Source organism: Bos javanicus, chromosome 24, assembly GCF_032452875.1.
Source record: "Bos javanicus breed banteng chromosome 24, ARS-OSU_banteng_1.0, whole genome shotgun sequence".
NCBI lineage: Eukaryota > Metazoa > Chordata > Mammalia > Artiodactyla > Bovidae > Bos > Bos javanicus.
In genome coordinates, this window is record NC_083891.1 from 1,058,263 (window position 1) to 1,075,315 (window position 17,053).

The following is a 17,053-nucleotide window of genomic DNA, read 5'->3' on the forward strand; positions in this document are numbered from 1 at the left end:
TAGGGGAGGTGATGGAAACCAGTTGAACTATTCCACATCCTAAAAGTTGATGCTATAAAAGTGCTGCACTCAATATGCCAGCAAATTCAGAAAACTCAGCAGTGGCCACAGGACTGAAAAAGGCCAGTTTTCATTCCAATCCCAAAGAAAGGCAAAGCCAAAGAATGTTCAAACTACCGCACAATTGGACTCATCTCACATGCCAGCAAAGTAATGCTCAAAATTCTCCAAGCCTGGCTTCAACAGTACGTGAACCGTGGACTTCCAGATGTTCAAGCTGGTTTTAGAAAAGGCAGAGGAACCAGAGATCAAATTGCCAACATCCGCTAGATCATCGAAAAAGCAAGAGAATTCCAGAAAAACATCTACTTCTGCTTTATTGATTGCGCCAAAGCCTTTGACTATGTGGATCAAACAAACTATGGAAAATTCTTAAAGAGATGAGAATACCAGACCACCTGACCTGCCTCCTGAGAAATCTGTATGTGGGTCAAGAAGCAATGGTTACAACTAGAAATGGAACAGACTGGTTCCAAATCGGCAAAGGAGTATGCCAAGGCTGCATACTGTCATCCTGCTTATTAACTTATATGCAGAGTACATCATGCGAAATGCTGGGCAGGATGAAGCACAAGCTGGAATCAAGACTGCCAGGAGAAATATCAATAACCTCAGGTATGTAGATGACACCACCCTTATGACAGAAAGTGAAGAAGAACTAAAGAGCCTCTTGATGAAAGTGAAAGAGGAGAGTGAAAAAGTTGACTTAAAACTCAACATTTAGAAAACTAAAATCATGGCATTCAGTCCCCTCACTTCATGGCAAATAGATGGAGAAACAGTGGAAACAGTGAGAGACTTGGGGCTCCAAAATCACTGAAGATGGTGATTGCAGCCACGAAATTAAAAGACACTTGCTCCTTGGAAGGAAAGTTATGACCAACCTAGACAGCATATTAAAAAGCAGAGACGTTACTTTGCCAACAAAGGTCCATCTAGTCAAAGCTATGGTTTTTCCAGTAGTCATGTATGGATGTGAGAGTTGGACTATAAAAAAGCTGAGTGCAGAAGAACTGATGCTTTTGAACTGTGGTGTTGGAGAAGACTCTTGAGAGTCCCTTGGACTGCAAGGAGATCCAACGAGTCAATCCTAGAGGAAATCAGTCCTAAATATTCATTGGAAGGATTGATGCTGAAGTTGAAACTCCAATACTTTGGCCACCTGATGCCAAGAACTGACTCACTGGAAAAGATCCTGATGCTGGGAAAGACTGAAGGCAGGAGGAGAAGGGGACGACAGAGGATGAGATGGCTGGATGGCATCACTGACTTGATGGACATGAATTTGAGTAAGCTCCAGGAGTTGGTGATGGACAGGGAAGCCTGGCGTGCTGCAGTCTGTAGGGTCGTAGAGAGTCAGACACGACTGATCAATGAACTGAACTGTGAAGTGAAAGGCGCTCAGTCATGTCTGACTCTTTGTGACCCAATGGACTATACAGTCCGTGGAATTCTCTAGCCCAGAATACTGGACTGCGTAGCCTTTCCGTTCTCCAGGAGATCTTCCCAACCCAGGATCGAACCCAGGTCTCCTGCATTGCAGGCAGATTCTTTACCAGCTGAGCTACAAGGGAAGAACTGAACTGAAAGTAAATTTATATCTAGCCCTAGGTGGCGCTAGTGGTTAGAAACCTGCCTGCCAATGCAGCAGACTTAGATATAGGTTGGATCTCTGGATCGGGAAGATTCCCCTGGAGGAGGACATGGCAACCCACTCCAGTATTCTTGCCAGTATTCTTGCCTGGAGAATCCCATGGACAGACAAGCCTGGCAGGTTATAGTCCATGGGGTTGCACAGAGTCGAACACAACTGAAGCAACTTAGCACGCATGCCTCTTAGGATGTAAATAATCGTAACACAATTGGTGAAAAGAGAAAACATCTTCCTTCTTTATGATGACTTAAAATGTCCTTAAAAAAAGGAAAACACTATTTATAAATGGAGAAAAAACTAAACCAACAACTCTAAATTTTTAACTGAGTCCTTTATAGAATTTTCATGCTACAAACAATATGCTGAGTTTCCAGAACAAAAATAACATGTTGAGCTTCCTATAAAAATAATGTTCATTTATTCAACAAAGTCAGAAACATAAGGCAGAAGGAACTTTGGGTATTACCTGATAAACCTCCCATCATTTTAGAGATGATGAAAGTGTATGACCACACGGATAGGTCATATAATTAGAAACTAGTCAAAGCAGACTAGAGTTTAAGCTTCCTGATTTCCAATTAACAGTTCTTCTCTCTGACCACAAGAAGCTTCCTTTTCATTACCACTTTAGCAACTTCTTCTTGTTTAAAGTTCAGGTCATATAAATATCATTTTTACTGTGAAGCTCATTTCAACTTACCCAGGCAAATTGTCTGCTCCCTCCCATCACCCCCACATGTCTTTTAATATTTATATACAGAGTATTGCTAGCTGTCAACATGTATACTTCCATAAATGAATAGATCATCAACTCTTTGAAAAGAGCAACTTGGTTTCACTCCCTTTTGTGTCCTAAGCAACAAGTAGTGCCTGGCACATGGTAAGTGCTAAATGAATGTTTGCTAAATGAGGAATAAAACTGTAAATGCAGAACAGCAATCAAAATTTGAGCAACATCATTAATTATTTAGATATCAAAATGGATTGCATGAAAATATTCACTTGACAAACAGATTCTGATAGGATTATATTTTTTAAACCAACATATTATACAGTAAAATCATTGTTTTAAACATACTTAAATGTGATTTAGAAATTAAAGAATTCAATTATCATTTGAAGAAAAATTCTTATGAGAATAACTTTATCTTTCAATATGAAAATTAAACTGCCAAAAACTAATCATCAGCAATGCAAATAAAAATAAAAATACCTGCTTTTTCTGACGTCCTAAGAAATACCATGTCCGATGGAATTCTTTGATTCTGCAGAGTAACATAAAATATTAATTATCTGTATGTAAGTTTATAAATTAACACAATTCCATTTCAAAGGCGAAACAGCTGCTAAAAACAACTAAAATAATATTATCTCTATGCTGAAACATTTATAATTTGTATAACAATTTAATTCATATTTTAGTTAGATCTCTAAGATTTCTTTCCCCATCAATGAATCATGTAAATGCCATTTAGTGATGATCTGAAACTACTCTATTTCTAAAAAATGTTAAACATTACCATTTCTGTGGCCTTTGCTGTACTTCGACTCATACATATAGTATATGTTTACTGCCTTATAAAAAAAATTATGCACTATCTGACTAAATGACCAGTAAGGGGAGGATAGTGTTCTTCTAACATCTAACACAAAACAAAGCATATCAAAAATGAACACTTAGTAAATGTTGAATGAATGAATAAATGTATAGCTGAGCAGACTAAACCCTACAAATTTGAGAAGATACTCTTTTACAAGGCAGAAAAGGAGAAAAACTCAAAGTTCACTATTTATACATTTACTTAATCACTATTACTGATGATAATTGGTATTAATTAGTACTACTAATAATACTTAGCATTAGCATTAATTAGCTGGGAAAGCTGTACAAACTAAAGAAAAATATAATAAGAATACTTCACATAATTTCATGAATTATTTATATTTTTTGAGACCTAAGTAAATATTTATATACAAACAATAAAGAAATGAATTATTGTCAGTCAGCAAGCAACAACAACAAATATAAATTGAGCTGTTAATGGTGAAAAAAGATATGCTGCAGAACAGTGCTTCTTATTTCTAACATGAAATAATTTCTAACATTTCTTTAGGCCATTATTGAGAGCTAAGGAACCCCTAGGTGAAGGGGGAATGGAAATTAGAAAATGTTGGTAATAAAACCTCAACATATCAAAATGTGTGGAACACAGCCAAAGTTAGAAAAATGGTAAGAGGAAAGTATACATGATTAAACTGCAAACAGAAGAAAAGGGAGACTAACAACACACAGGGAACTGAATATCTGTTTGAAAGCAGAAAAACAAAAAGCCAATAAATCCCAAAGAATACAAAGAACACAAACATCAAAGATGTAAGCAAATATAAGAGCAAAATTAATGACACAGAAAATGAAAACATATATTCCAGTAACAAACAGCAAGAAAGTACATTAAAAAAAAAATGCCCATTTTGGTAATAAGAAAAAACTAGCATTAGAATAAAACAGATGAAAGATGGGCAAGTTCTCTCAATAAAAAACTATAAAAAAATTTATAAACTATAAAACATTACTGAAAGAAATTAAATAGAACACACTGTGCTCTCACATTATAATATGCAGTATTACAAGTGTCCACAGACTGACCTATACATTCAATACAAACTCAATTGAAATCTTAACATGCTTTTTTGATGGGAACTGACAAGACATTCCTAATATTTAGAGGGCAATGCAAATGCCAAGAATGACTAACAACATGGAGGGCTGAATGTATAACATAGCAAAACTAAATATTAAAATAGAATAATTAAGACAAGATGACATTCCACAAAGATAGATCATTTTATAATGTAAAGTAGAGAATGCAGAAGTCAGTCCACACAAATATGGACAACAGATTTATGAGGAAGTTGGCACTGTGGACATCTTATAAATAAATAACTTTCTAGAGAAAACTAGATACCTATGGGCGATGAGAAGAGGTAATACCAGGCCTCTACGTCAATAGAAACACAAAAACCTATTCCAAATGAATTATAAATGTCAAAATCAAAACAATAAAACCTAAAAGATAATACAGAAGAATACTTTCATAACTTTTTGGTAGAAAGATCGATTTCTTAAACAAGACTCCTTCCCCTCCCCCACCACAAATTAAAAAAAAAAAACTTATTATAAATGAAAAGATTAATAAGGTAGATTTCATTAAACTAGGAATTTCTATTCCACAAAGCCTACTAGGAAAGAAAAGATATTTGCAAGATAAAACTAATAAAGGACTCCTATCTAGAATATCTGAAGGCCTGCAAACTGATAAGAAAGGATAACTCAGAAGAAAAATAGTAAGAGATTTTCACTGGCTCTTTACCACTGAACCACAGGGAAGCTTCCAAAAAAGAAATATCCAAAATCATATAAAAAGTGTTCACCTTTGACAGTTTACAGAAATGCACATTAAAACTACAACTTGCTACGTATACAATCTGGAAATGGTAATTTTAAAAGGTTGGCAGTGCTAAGTGATGGCAAACATGAGGGATGGGAACTGTTCCTGCTGACCTCAGTACTAATTTGATCCATCACTCTGCAAAACCATTTGGAGTAAGCACTCAGGTGAAACATCCACACACCCCTAAAGCCAACAAGCCCACTCCTGAGTACATATGCAGCAGCAAAGTGCGCATGCGTGAGCCACAACACATGGTCACGGATGTCTCGCAGCTATCATTCCTAACAAGAAAACCTAGAAGCAACCCAACTATCCACCAGTGGTAGAAAGGATAAAAGTCATAGTATGCAACAACAAAATGAATGAACTATAACTGCAGACAACGAAATGAATGTCACAATCAGCACTGGATCAAAAATAAGCACCCACCCAAACACAGCTCCATCCTACTGAATTTTCCAGGCACCCTTGTTGAAAGTCAATTAACCACAAACTTAAGGCTTTATTTCTGGACTCTCAATGTTTAATTTATGCCAGTTCCATACTGTCCTGATTGAATACTGTTAACTTTTAAAAAGTTCTGAAATGGAGAAGTGTGAATACTCGAACAATTTTGTTCATACATTTAAAAACTGCTTTGGTTACTCTGAATCTTTGGTATTTCCATATGAATTTCAGAATCAGCTCATAAATTTCTACAAAGAAGTCAGCTAGGATGTTGAGAGGGCAGCACTGAATCTGTAGATCAGTTTGGGAGTATTCTCGTTTTAACAGTATGAATACTTCTAATCTATGAACATGGGAAGTCCTTCCATTTATCTAGGTCTTCTTTACTGTGTTTTGACAATGTTTTGTAGCCTTCAAAGTTTTGGACCTCTTTTATTTATTCTTGGACCTCACTCATTTATTCTTAACAATGATTTTATTTGTAAGTATTTTATTTCTTTGATGCTACTGCAAATGAACTTCTGTTCTTAATGTCAATTTTAGACCATTACCCTATATTCCTCTATCCTGTTTTATGTTCTATGGGCATCAATAAATAAATTAGAAACTCCAAAATAATTACTGGATACTTTTTATGTTTCCCTCTTCAGGACTCTGAGCAACACAGGAGTAGGGACCTGTGTCTTCTTAATATACCACGGTCCCTTTCGCTGACACTTACACTCTCTCTTTCCCCTCCAACTGGCACGTCAGTGGTGAGCTGCCCGGTGGAGAGGCCCATATGGCCAGGAAGGAGAGTGGCTTCAGGCCAAAAGCTGGTAGAACTGAGGCCTTGAATCCAAAAAGGCAACAAGTCCTGCCAACCAGCCCCGGAGTGAGACCAGCATCAGGTCCGCCCCAGTGGAGCTTGGAGGTGACGGCTAGGAGGCTGACACCCTGACACCCCTTGACTGCAGCCCTGGGACAGACTCGGAGCCAGGAGGTGCAGCTAGGCTGTACCCAGATTCCTGACCATACAAACTGTGAGGGAATAAATGTTGATTTTTGAAAAAAATTACATCAAAATGTATATGACCAACATATGGCTCAGCCATCTCTCTTGTCAGCGTTTAGCCCACAGAATTCTGCAAGAATATATGTACCAGGATGTTCACTACAGCACTCTTCAATAGCAGAAAAGAAAACCATCCAAAATCTAACAATGGATCAAAAGTTAGTAATTTATAGTATTCATATAACTGAATACTACATAAACATGTTGCAAATCAACGTGTTTAATTTTCTCCCATTCTGTAATATTAGACAAACACAGCCCACAACATTATCTGTGTACACATTACTGCAACCAGATCAAGACCACTTCAGTCTTGAGGAAGAGCCCTCTCACTAAACACCCCTGCGGGTGACGCAGGCTAGGGGTGCCCTGGTGGGTTCCCAGGTGGACGTCAGCTGGTACCAAGGGCTCACACTCCTCTGTAATAGGCCTTATGAAAACCTGCCATATTTTTTTAAAAGTTGTTCAAGAGCCTTAAAAATAAAGACTGAGCCCTCAGTAACGGTTACTCAGCAAACTGAGCAGGCAGAGACGCTTCTCCACACAGGCAGACAGCCCAGGCAGGTAACTCCAGCAGAGTGGCGGCTTGTCCATAGCCACCTCTGACCACTGTGGCTTCCTACAACACTGACCTAAACTTTTTCTTTCTAATCCTCTTTATTTCCATTTCCCGTTTTTTTAAGCCACAGAATATCCAATAATTATGTATAATACATCTGTCTGTAAAAGGAAGCTCTAGAAACTGAAACTGCGTGTGCTAAGTTGCTTCAGTTGTGTCCGACTCTTTGCGGCCCTGTGGACCAGAGCCCACCAGGCTCCTCTGTCCGTGGGATTTTCCAGGCAAGAAAGTGGAGTGGGTTGCCATGCCCTTCTCCTGGGGATCTTCCTGACCCAGGGATCAAAGACGCACCTCTTATGTCTCCTGCATTGGCAGACAAGTTCTTTACCACTAGTGCCGCCTGGGAAGCCCCAGAAACTGAAACATATTTCATGATAAATAGGTTCTAACTAATATAATTCTTTGGTCAAAGATATAATTCTGACAATGAAACAATAAACAGTTAACACATATTATTTTAGACAAAATATGACTACACACTAAAATGTACTTTAGCAAAAAAAAAAAAAAAAAAACCACTATACAAAAGTCTAGATTTTTTCCTTCAGAATATCAATCTTACACAATAATGTTAAGATTTAAAATAACTGTCTCAAATAATTTCCTTCAGATGCAATCAGTCTAAATGTTAATAACTGGTATACACATGTCTAAAATATATTAAAAATGCATCAACCTTTTCCACTATGATGAGGTCTCCAACTTGTATGTCTGAACTCTTAACTTGCACTTTACCTTAAAAAAAAGAAGAAGTATAATCAACTCAATGAAATAATAGCACATCAGAGTTAAACTTTCAGTTGATAAATAATACTTCAGAAATAACTTTGGGAGGAAAAAATTACATTCTAGATATTTATCTATACTTATACTTTCAAAATAAATTTATTTCATATGGACACAGTCACTAAAAATTAATTTCTCTCAGTCAACTCCCAAATACAGTTAACTATCCCCCAATAAGAGATGTGTCGGAACACGGACAAGGACTCCATTTGGAAAGTTCTTCCCGTATCTGCCATTATTTCAGGTCTGAGTCAAGTTACGGATGATCGAAAGTATCACTAAACAAAATAATTTGATGACAAAGCTGAAAAACATGGAGATGTAAAATCCTTACATTAATACTGTGAATGGCATTGACTGGCACACAACTGACAGAAAAACAAACAAAGAAAAATAAACGCCAGATCACCCTCCACTAGTAGCTCCAAAGACACAGGTCAGGGCTGAAAACTAAGGGTTAGAGCTTTACACAAAAAGTGCTGTAGACGCTTGTAAACTCTTATCTCTACAGTATCCATTGCAGCATGACCATTTACAAAATATAACACACAGAGTCTACGTCATGTCAGCACCACAGAGAGGAGACGAAAAGCTGATGTGGACAAGGTGAGACGTCGCGGGACAGCAGTAACGAGCCCTGGTCCAGGTCCTGCTCCCTGTGATTCCTTCTCCCCTCCGTCTCGCTCCCTCTCCTGGTCTCCCTCCCTCTGTCCATCTCCCTTTTAGGACCAGCAACAGCCATGTAGATCTATTTTTATATTTTTGTCAAAACTACTGTTTTGATAAGAGAAAAGATCCACTTCTTTTACAGTCAGTTTATTCTGAAAGCTAAAAGAACAAGAGGTAAGTTCTTATTACATTTGTTCATATTACAAAAACTAATGTTACCAGTCATTACTTGACTTATAGACCAAATTCAGCTCATTATAAAGCCTTATTTCCTAAATATCTCTGAATGCAGCTGAGTTTCAATAGAACCACATCAGTTCCTAATTATTTGTTTTGAGGATATCAAAAAGTTTGGTAAATATATTTCTGCTGTTACATTTTTTCACACTCCTCAATTATACAATAAATACATAAGGGCTGAGTTACTTTCCCGGAGGGAGGTGAAGCTACTTTTTATTGATATTATAAAATAACAGTGTACTTTAGAATTACATGTGAAGCAATCTTAAGATATCTTCATAAGAGGTAAGTATCTGTTTATTAATAGCCAGAAAACTTTTTGTTTTTTTCAGTTGGTTACTTCAAGCCTCATGCTTGTACTCACACTGCCATGTTTTTACAGCTAAGCGTCAGGCAGTGAAGACACACCCTGAGCGCACACCTCCTGTATATTTTTGTTCAACTGCCAAGTCCTGTCCGCCTCTTTGTGGCCCCATGGACTGCAGCATGCCAGGCTTCCCTGTCCTTTAACTCAACACAATTCCCATCTTATCATTTAATTTTATGCTGTGCTACTATCCAATCCACTTTCCCTTCCTTCTGCTTTTTTACATGTAAATAGAACTAGATGAAAAATTAAGGATTACGCTCATCCTCACCCCAAGCCCTCTGTTATTTGACAATCACTTAGAAGATAACCAAATCTGCAGCACGTGTGCTTCTTCTCCACAGCTGATCTCACAGTAGCTTTCTGCTTCACCCCCTGCCTCGTCTCCCTCTGCTCCTGCTCTAGTCTGGCACTTTATCCTACGACAATGTAATGTCCATGCTGGTTCTCACAGGCTCTCTGCATTCGCTGTTCCTTTAGGTTGAAACCCATCCCTCCTCAGATCTCCTTACTCACACAGTAACACTACCCCATGAAGCCTCTAGAGCAGGTATAAGCAGCAGCAGATTTTATAGACTGCTACACATGTGCTTAAAATGCTACATTGCTATAAATATTCAAACACCTGACAGTCTACCAAATTTCAGATCCTGTGCACTTCAAGGACATTTAGTTTGTTCTTCACAAATGCATATCCAAACTTAACCCATTTTAAAAGAAGAGAAGGACTGTATAACTGTATTCATCAGTTGAAATGGGTCAAATGTCAGAATGGGTTAAAGAGAACAGAACCATAAAAGCCACCTCTAACCAGATACAGACATCAACAAATAAGAATGAAAATGTATTCATTGCTTATTTCCCAACAAAACACACGTAACATGATAAGAGTGAGAGATAATGATGTAACTTTTTAAAAAGCACTTGCTCACAGATAAGGAGCCCCTGGAAGGCCACAGAGCTGAGATGAAGAGCACTGCTGCTGAGCAGATGACCACCCGCATCTCAGCAGGCTGTCTGGCTGGTCCTCATTATTGGGGGAATGCTACTCTCCCCCAATTGTCTTCACATCTTAAGTAGGAGCTTAATTTAACACAGATTATGAAGTGGGTAGCTGGGAAACAGTATATTAATTATGTTATGTTATATTATAAGGTTGGCCCAAAAGTTCATTCCATTCTTCATAAGACCTTATGGAAAAAATCAAATGAAGTTTTTGGCCAATCCAATATATTAAGAGAGACTTCTAATTCAGAAGAAAACCCGAAATATTGCTGGGAAGAAATTTTAAAACTCCTAAATAAAAGAAGAGGTATATTTCTTTCATGGATCAGAACACTTTAATACTATTAAAGTGCCAATTCTCCCCAAAATTTACCTACAGATTCAGTGCAATTAAAATCCTAGCAGGCTACTTTTTAATAGAAATTGAAAAAGCAATTCTAAAAGTCACATGGAAATACAAAGGATGCAGTTTAGCCAAAGCAACTCTGAAAATGAAAACACAAAGCTGGAGGGCAAACACTGCTGTGCTCCAGAATTATTAATACTATGAAACAACAGTAATCAAGAGCATTGTTTTAGCATAAAGAGAAACAAACAGATCAACAGAGTGAAGAGAGAGTCCAGAAATAAACACATACATGGAAGACAACTGATTATTGACTGAAGTTTAAGGCAATGCGGTGGGAAAGAGGTCACCTTCTTGAAAAATGGTGCCAGAAACACCACCACCCACACCTGGTACTAATACAAAAATTTACTCGAAATAGATATGTGATATACACAGCAAATTCTAAAGCCAAAAAACTTATAAAAGAAGAAACATCGGAGAAACTAACATTTCTTTGTGAAAGTTTCTCAGGAATCTCATAGTGTTTCATGTTTCTCAGAGAACACAAGAAAAAAATGAAAAATGACAATACCTGGTGGAGGGTAGGAAGGAGAGAGGGAGGGAGAGGTCTCCTGATGCTAGAATGCACTGTAATGAAACACTCTTCAGAACTGTGTGGACGTGGCCTAGAGATTTGGATGAGTCAGTGGAACAGCACAGAAACTAGAGAAAAGGCCAAAACCAATTGAATGCATTTCTCAAAGATCTGAGGAAAATTAAGAATTCGTTTTAAAGTAACTTACTGACCATTTGAGGGGGAAAAAAAGGTAGACCCCTTCTCCACATAATACCTTACACGTAAAACTGCAAGTGGAGTAAAATTCTAAGTACAAAAAAACAAAAACACAGAAACATTGTAAGGAAATTAAGATAGCTGCTTACAACACACTGGGATTAAACAGATTTTCTAAGATTAAAGTAAAAACCACAAAGATCAGAAGAGCTGCCTACAAAAAAGGTATCTACATGTTTAAAAAATGAAAAAATTAAACAAAATAAAAATATTTGCCACATGTGATACAGTGGTAAAGAATCCTCCTGCCAATGCAGGAGATACAAGAGACACGGGTTCAATCCCTGGGTCGGGAAGATCCCCTGGAGAAGGAAATGGCAACCCACCCCAGTTTTCTTCCCTGGTGAATCCCATGGAAAGAGGAGCCTGGCAGGCTGTGGGCCATAGGGTCACAAAGAGTCAGACATAACTGAGCGTGTACACACAGAAATTTTAATAAGGTAAAGATGAACATGGGAACCAAGGAGGAATAGACTTTTATAAAAGAGAAGAAACAGTAAAGTGTTAAAAGAGAAATAGCAAGCAAAAACAGCGAGAGATCTCTCACCAAACTGGAAATTTAAAAAACCGGGGACCTGGGAGTCCAGTCACTAAAGAAAGCTGCAGAGCAAGCCAGACTCCAGAGGGAGCAGAGGATGCTCCCCGCATCCACACACACACGCTGATCCGGGTGAGAAGGCACTCTGTGGGTGCCGGTATTCTTTAAAGTTATGTCCCATAATTTCCAGGCCCTGATCTCCAAACAATGTAATAAAAACTGCTAAATGTTTAACATCATGAAGAAATGAATTCATACAGGTCCTCTCAGGGGGACCTAAGGAAAAATACCAGTTATGCAGGAAACGAGCACACACATCCACTCCTGCCCGTGCACCCAGTCCTGACAGTACATGTCTACTGTGACATGGCCACAGAGAACCAAACAAAGGAGGTGATAAACCTGAAGTGCTTGCTGTGCCTGACACACAGTAACTGAGTGACAAGTGTCAGTGCAGAGTCAAGATGAAACAATGCATGCTGAATATTCCTGAATGAATATTGGAATAATTATTTTCAAATGCAGAACAAAGACAAGAAAGATGACTTAGTGAAAGTGACAATGCATAGACAATATGTAAAAGGCACAAAAGAGGGATTTTAAAATCTCTTGATTTTCAAGGAAAAATTATTACTGATAAATGGGGTCAATTTCACTAGAAGATGAGAAAATTTCATTGAGACATTTCATAAAAACCTTTTTAGCATAAAAAACCTAAGAATGTTAAGAAGTATGGGACAACACAGTATTGGTACTGAGTCAAAGATGCCCAAAAATGTAGGCATAAAGAACATCTTCTCTTTCTGAACTCTGCATGAGTTAGGTTCCTGTTTGGCAAGGAACCTGGATCACAAGAAATAAGTAAATATGCAAGTTGTCTCTCTCATATTCACACACACAAACACAAGTAATTTACACAAGCCTCCAGTCACAATTTCTCTCTCTCCTAGGTTTGAAACATGTTCAACAACAAAATGCCAGAATGAGTGAAAGAAATAACTAAGATATCCTGGGAAAAACAATCACCACAAGCTGTACGAAGGACCCAGCAGCAGCATAGAATTAATTCAAGTTTGTTTCTAAACATCAAGTTCCACGCTAGCTTTAGGTTTAAATCTGGGAAATGGCTGACATGACTTAGCCCTGCTGAGATCTGGTGGCTGCTGAGAACACACACAAATAAATGAAGACTTCTGGGTTGATCTCATCTGCTAGAAAACAGACTGCATGAGTTCTGGGAAAAGCTTATTAGTTCATGACCGATCCATGTTTGAATTTCATAAGCTTATTGTGGTAACTGACACACAGTGGGTACTTAGCAAACAAATGTGGAAACTGTGAACTAGCTAACTGGATGAAGACAAGCAAGGTATACAATCTACAAACCACTCCTTAGCAACAGGGGAAAAAACAGCATTGATTGCAAGAATCCAAAAGGAGAATGGCCACACAATTCAAACTTCTTCATCAGGAATTTTTGCAAAAGCTGCCAAGAAGCAGGAAAGTCTACATTACTCTCTTCTGTGACTCTCCTCTGTTGCTACTCACTAGGAGATAAAGCTTAACACAAGCAGTCACAAACAAGGAGACAGGAAGGAAGGTGGAAGCAATAGGTATGGAAAATTCCCACCCAAGAAAAGCAGTTTATGAGGCAATGAAATAAAGAGCAAACTAAAAACCATTCAGTATTCACTGAGATCACGTGCCACAGTCAAAATACTCTCTGCTTCCAAACACAGCACCTTCAAGATGTTAGCAAGTGGAAGTGGTTTTCCTTTTCAAAAGAAAAAATACAACAAACAAAGTTTTCTCAGTGTATTTCTACAAGAATGTGCTTGAGAACCCCAAATAAGAAAAGTTCAAATGCTGTAAAATGCTACAACAGACTAGAGTGAATCACAGAGGAAAGAGCCATCAATGCCATTCAAAGAATAGGTAACTGTGAAACACTAGAAGTTAAGTAGGCAGCATATATTCTTGATAAGAAAATATTTTAAACTATACTCAGCAATAAGCATAAACTCCATTTTTTTACATTCTAAACTTTACTTACCAATCATCTTTAGCAGAATAACCAATCACAAAGCAACATGCCACAGATGAAAGAACACTGGACTTGAGGTCAACAGCTCCAGGATCAAACACAAACTCCACCCAGAAGGATGGCCACTCAGGGCAGACCATTCTGCACAAGCATCAGGCTGCTCACTGTCCCTGAGACAATGCCAGCCGCCTGGGTGTGTCGTGTGAGTGAGTACAGGGCATTTTCTCTGACACACTCGGGCGTCAAGCAGCACCAGCTGTCATGACGGTCACCCACGTGTGAAATGTCCACTGCTCAGGTCACAGGCAACGATGACCAATTTTTTTAAAAAGGTAAATTTTCATTTGTATTTGAAATGAAACTAGTGAAATTGTTTTAGAGTATTCTGAGTTCAAATAATACAGAATTGTAAAAGATATATACTTCCCTGGTGGCTCAGTTGATAAAGAATCTGCCTGCAATGAGGAAGACCTGGATTCAGTCCCTGGGTCGGGAAGATTGCCTGGAGAAGGGAATGGCAATCCACTCCAGTGTTCTTGCCTGGAAAATCCCACGGACAGAGGAGCCTGACAGGCTACAGTCCATGGGGTCGCAAACAGTTGGACACGACTAAGTGACTAAACCACACAAAAGATACATACCAGTCTGTCTTCCTCAACAGTTTATACTCAGTGAAAATGACATGAAAGCAGCCACTTTAAGGTAAATAATTCAGTGGCATTTAGTACATTCAAAGTATTCTACAACCAACTCTACCAAGTTCCACAACGCGCTCGCCACCGCCAGAGAAGCCCTCGCCCACTGAGGACTGTGCCCCATACCTGCTTCCCTGGCCACGGCAGCCGCACCTGCATTCTATTAACTTACCTGTTCTGTGAGTTTCAAGAGCGGCATCGCACAATACACGACCTCTGGTACCTGGCTTCTCTCACACAGCATAGCATTTTCAGGGTTCATTCATATTCTGTTATCTATCAGTATTTCATTAACATTTATTGCTGAATAATTTCCCAGGCTATGAAGAGACCATCAATCCCTCGCCCTTCATCCACTGACGTCACCGCCTTCTGCCAACCCTATGTAGTGCTGTGACAAGCAGGGGTGTGTGTGCATCTGCTTGAGCGCCTATCCTTAATTCTAAACTTATCTGGGCAGGTCTTCATTTCGCCTTTACTTCTGAGTGACAGCTTCACTAGATACAGAATTTCTGTTGACAGTTCTCCCTTCTCCAACTCCTTCTGCCCTCCGGTCTCTGATGAGAAGCCTGCAGCATGCTTGTCACCATCGAGGACCCTGCCTGGAGCCGCCTCTCGAGCTGCTCGCAGGCTGTGCTCGTGGCCCCGGGGTTCAGACCACGTGATGATGCTATGTCTCGGTGTGGGTCTCCATTCTGACCCTCCTGGGCTTCAGGGAACTTCCTCAATGTGTAGATTTGTATCTTTTGTCAAAACTGGGGGTCAATGGCCATATCCCTTCACATCTCCCCTCTCCTCCAGCACACACTCCTCTGGGTACCTCAGTACCCCTGACGCTGCCCCACAAGCCTCTCAGGACCTGCTCACTGCTCTTCCTTCTCCTCCCTGCTCCTCAGGCTGGACCATTTTCAGTGACCGGAGGCTCAGGCTCACTGATCTTTCTTCTGCCAGCTCAAGTCTGCTACTGAAAGCCTCTAGTGAGTTTCTCTTTCATTTACTGTATTTTTCAGTACCAGAATTTCTTGCTTTTTTTAAATACTGACATATCTTTACAGATATGCTCTATCTGCCAATATACTGTTCTGGTATCTTTCAGCATCTTTCCACCATCTCCCTTAGCTTCAGAACATAACTGAGGTGGGTGATGTTCATGTTTGTCTAGGAAGTTCAATGTCTGGGCTTCCTCAGAGACAGTTTTTGTTAATGTCTTCTGTGAAATGCATTCTCTGTAATTTTTTGTGGAAACCCAGACATTTTGAGTATTATCATCTGATAACTCAGGAAATGAAATATTTCCACCTTTTGGGTTTGTTCTGCTCTGCTTAGTATATGCTGTAGCCATGTATATCTGGTGACTTTTCTAAACTATTTTTGTAAAGCATGTATTCTATGTCATATGCGGTCTCTCAAGTCTTTCTTACTTTAGCTTATATTCAACCAGTGTTTGAAAGAGATCTCCTTGCATGTGAGGAAAAAGGAGGCTGTGGAGGGAGGAAGCGAAGGGAGCAAGGATGAAGACAGGAGCAGGCACAGCTGCTCACAGCCTTCGCAGACCACGGTTCCGTGCGGGAACCCTGGTCGCAGCTCCGCCTCAGCCTTCACTTCTGCCTGCCCTGAGCCTGCATCCAGCCTTGAGCGTGGCTTTCAAACCGCTTCCCCCCGCCTTGGGCCAACAGGGGTACTTCAGATTCCCTCCCGATTCTTCCTGCCTGGCTGTGACAGCTAGTGTGTGAGCCCGGCTGTGATATCTCTGCCCGGCTGCTGCGGCTGGACCCCAGCCTAGACAATAAGAGACACCTGCAGCTTTCCAGCTTTCCCGCCCAGAGTTGCAGGTGAGGTGAAAGACAGACAAGCCAACTGGGTCAGTCCTTAAGGTAGCCCCCACACAGGTTAGACAGACAAAAAAGATTCACCACAAATAAGTTCTGCTCCGCACTCTTCAGAGTCAGTGTCCAGAGTCCCAAATTAGGATCTGGCTGCTGCCATCTTCAAGAAGGGTGCCATGACGGGGACAGGGTGGAGCAAGGGCAGGTGAAAACACCAAGGAGCTTTCCTACTATTTTCAAGTGGCCTTTTCCTGGATTCAATAATCCCCTAGATGCTGTAAGGCTCTGACGTTTTTCAGAGTCCTGACAAGTTAGCTCTGCCAGGTCTTGATTGATCTGTGGAGCTGCTTACTCTTCATTTTGCTGACATCACTGCACTGTTCATTTGTGAATGATACAATCAGTGCACAGAAACA

At 39.6% G+C, this 17,053-nt stretch overlaps 1 protein-coding gene across 2 annotated transcripts in view; it reads right to left on the bottom strand.

Annotated features, from left to right (window-relative positions):
• ATP9B (ATPase phospholipid transporting 9B (putative)) overlaps positions 1-17,053 on the bottom strand; it is a 150,999-nt gene that overhangs the window by 103,249 nt on the left and 30,697 nt on the right. The window contains exons 6-7 of one of the 2 annotated variants that reach the window (XM_061399483.1): positions 7,963-8,021; positions 2,928-2,979 (exon numbers count right to left, since the gene is read on the bottom strand). The exons of the other annotated variant lie outside the window; for it this stretch is intronic. Of the exons in view, the coding sequence (XP_061255467.1) occupies positions 2,928-2,979; positions 7,963-8,021 (111 nt within the window). The remainder of the gene's footprint in view (positions 1-2,927; positions 2,980-7,962; positions 8,022-17,053) is intronic. 2 annotated transcript variants of the gene reach the window in all.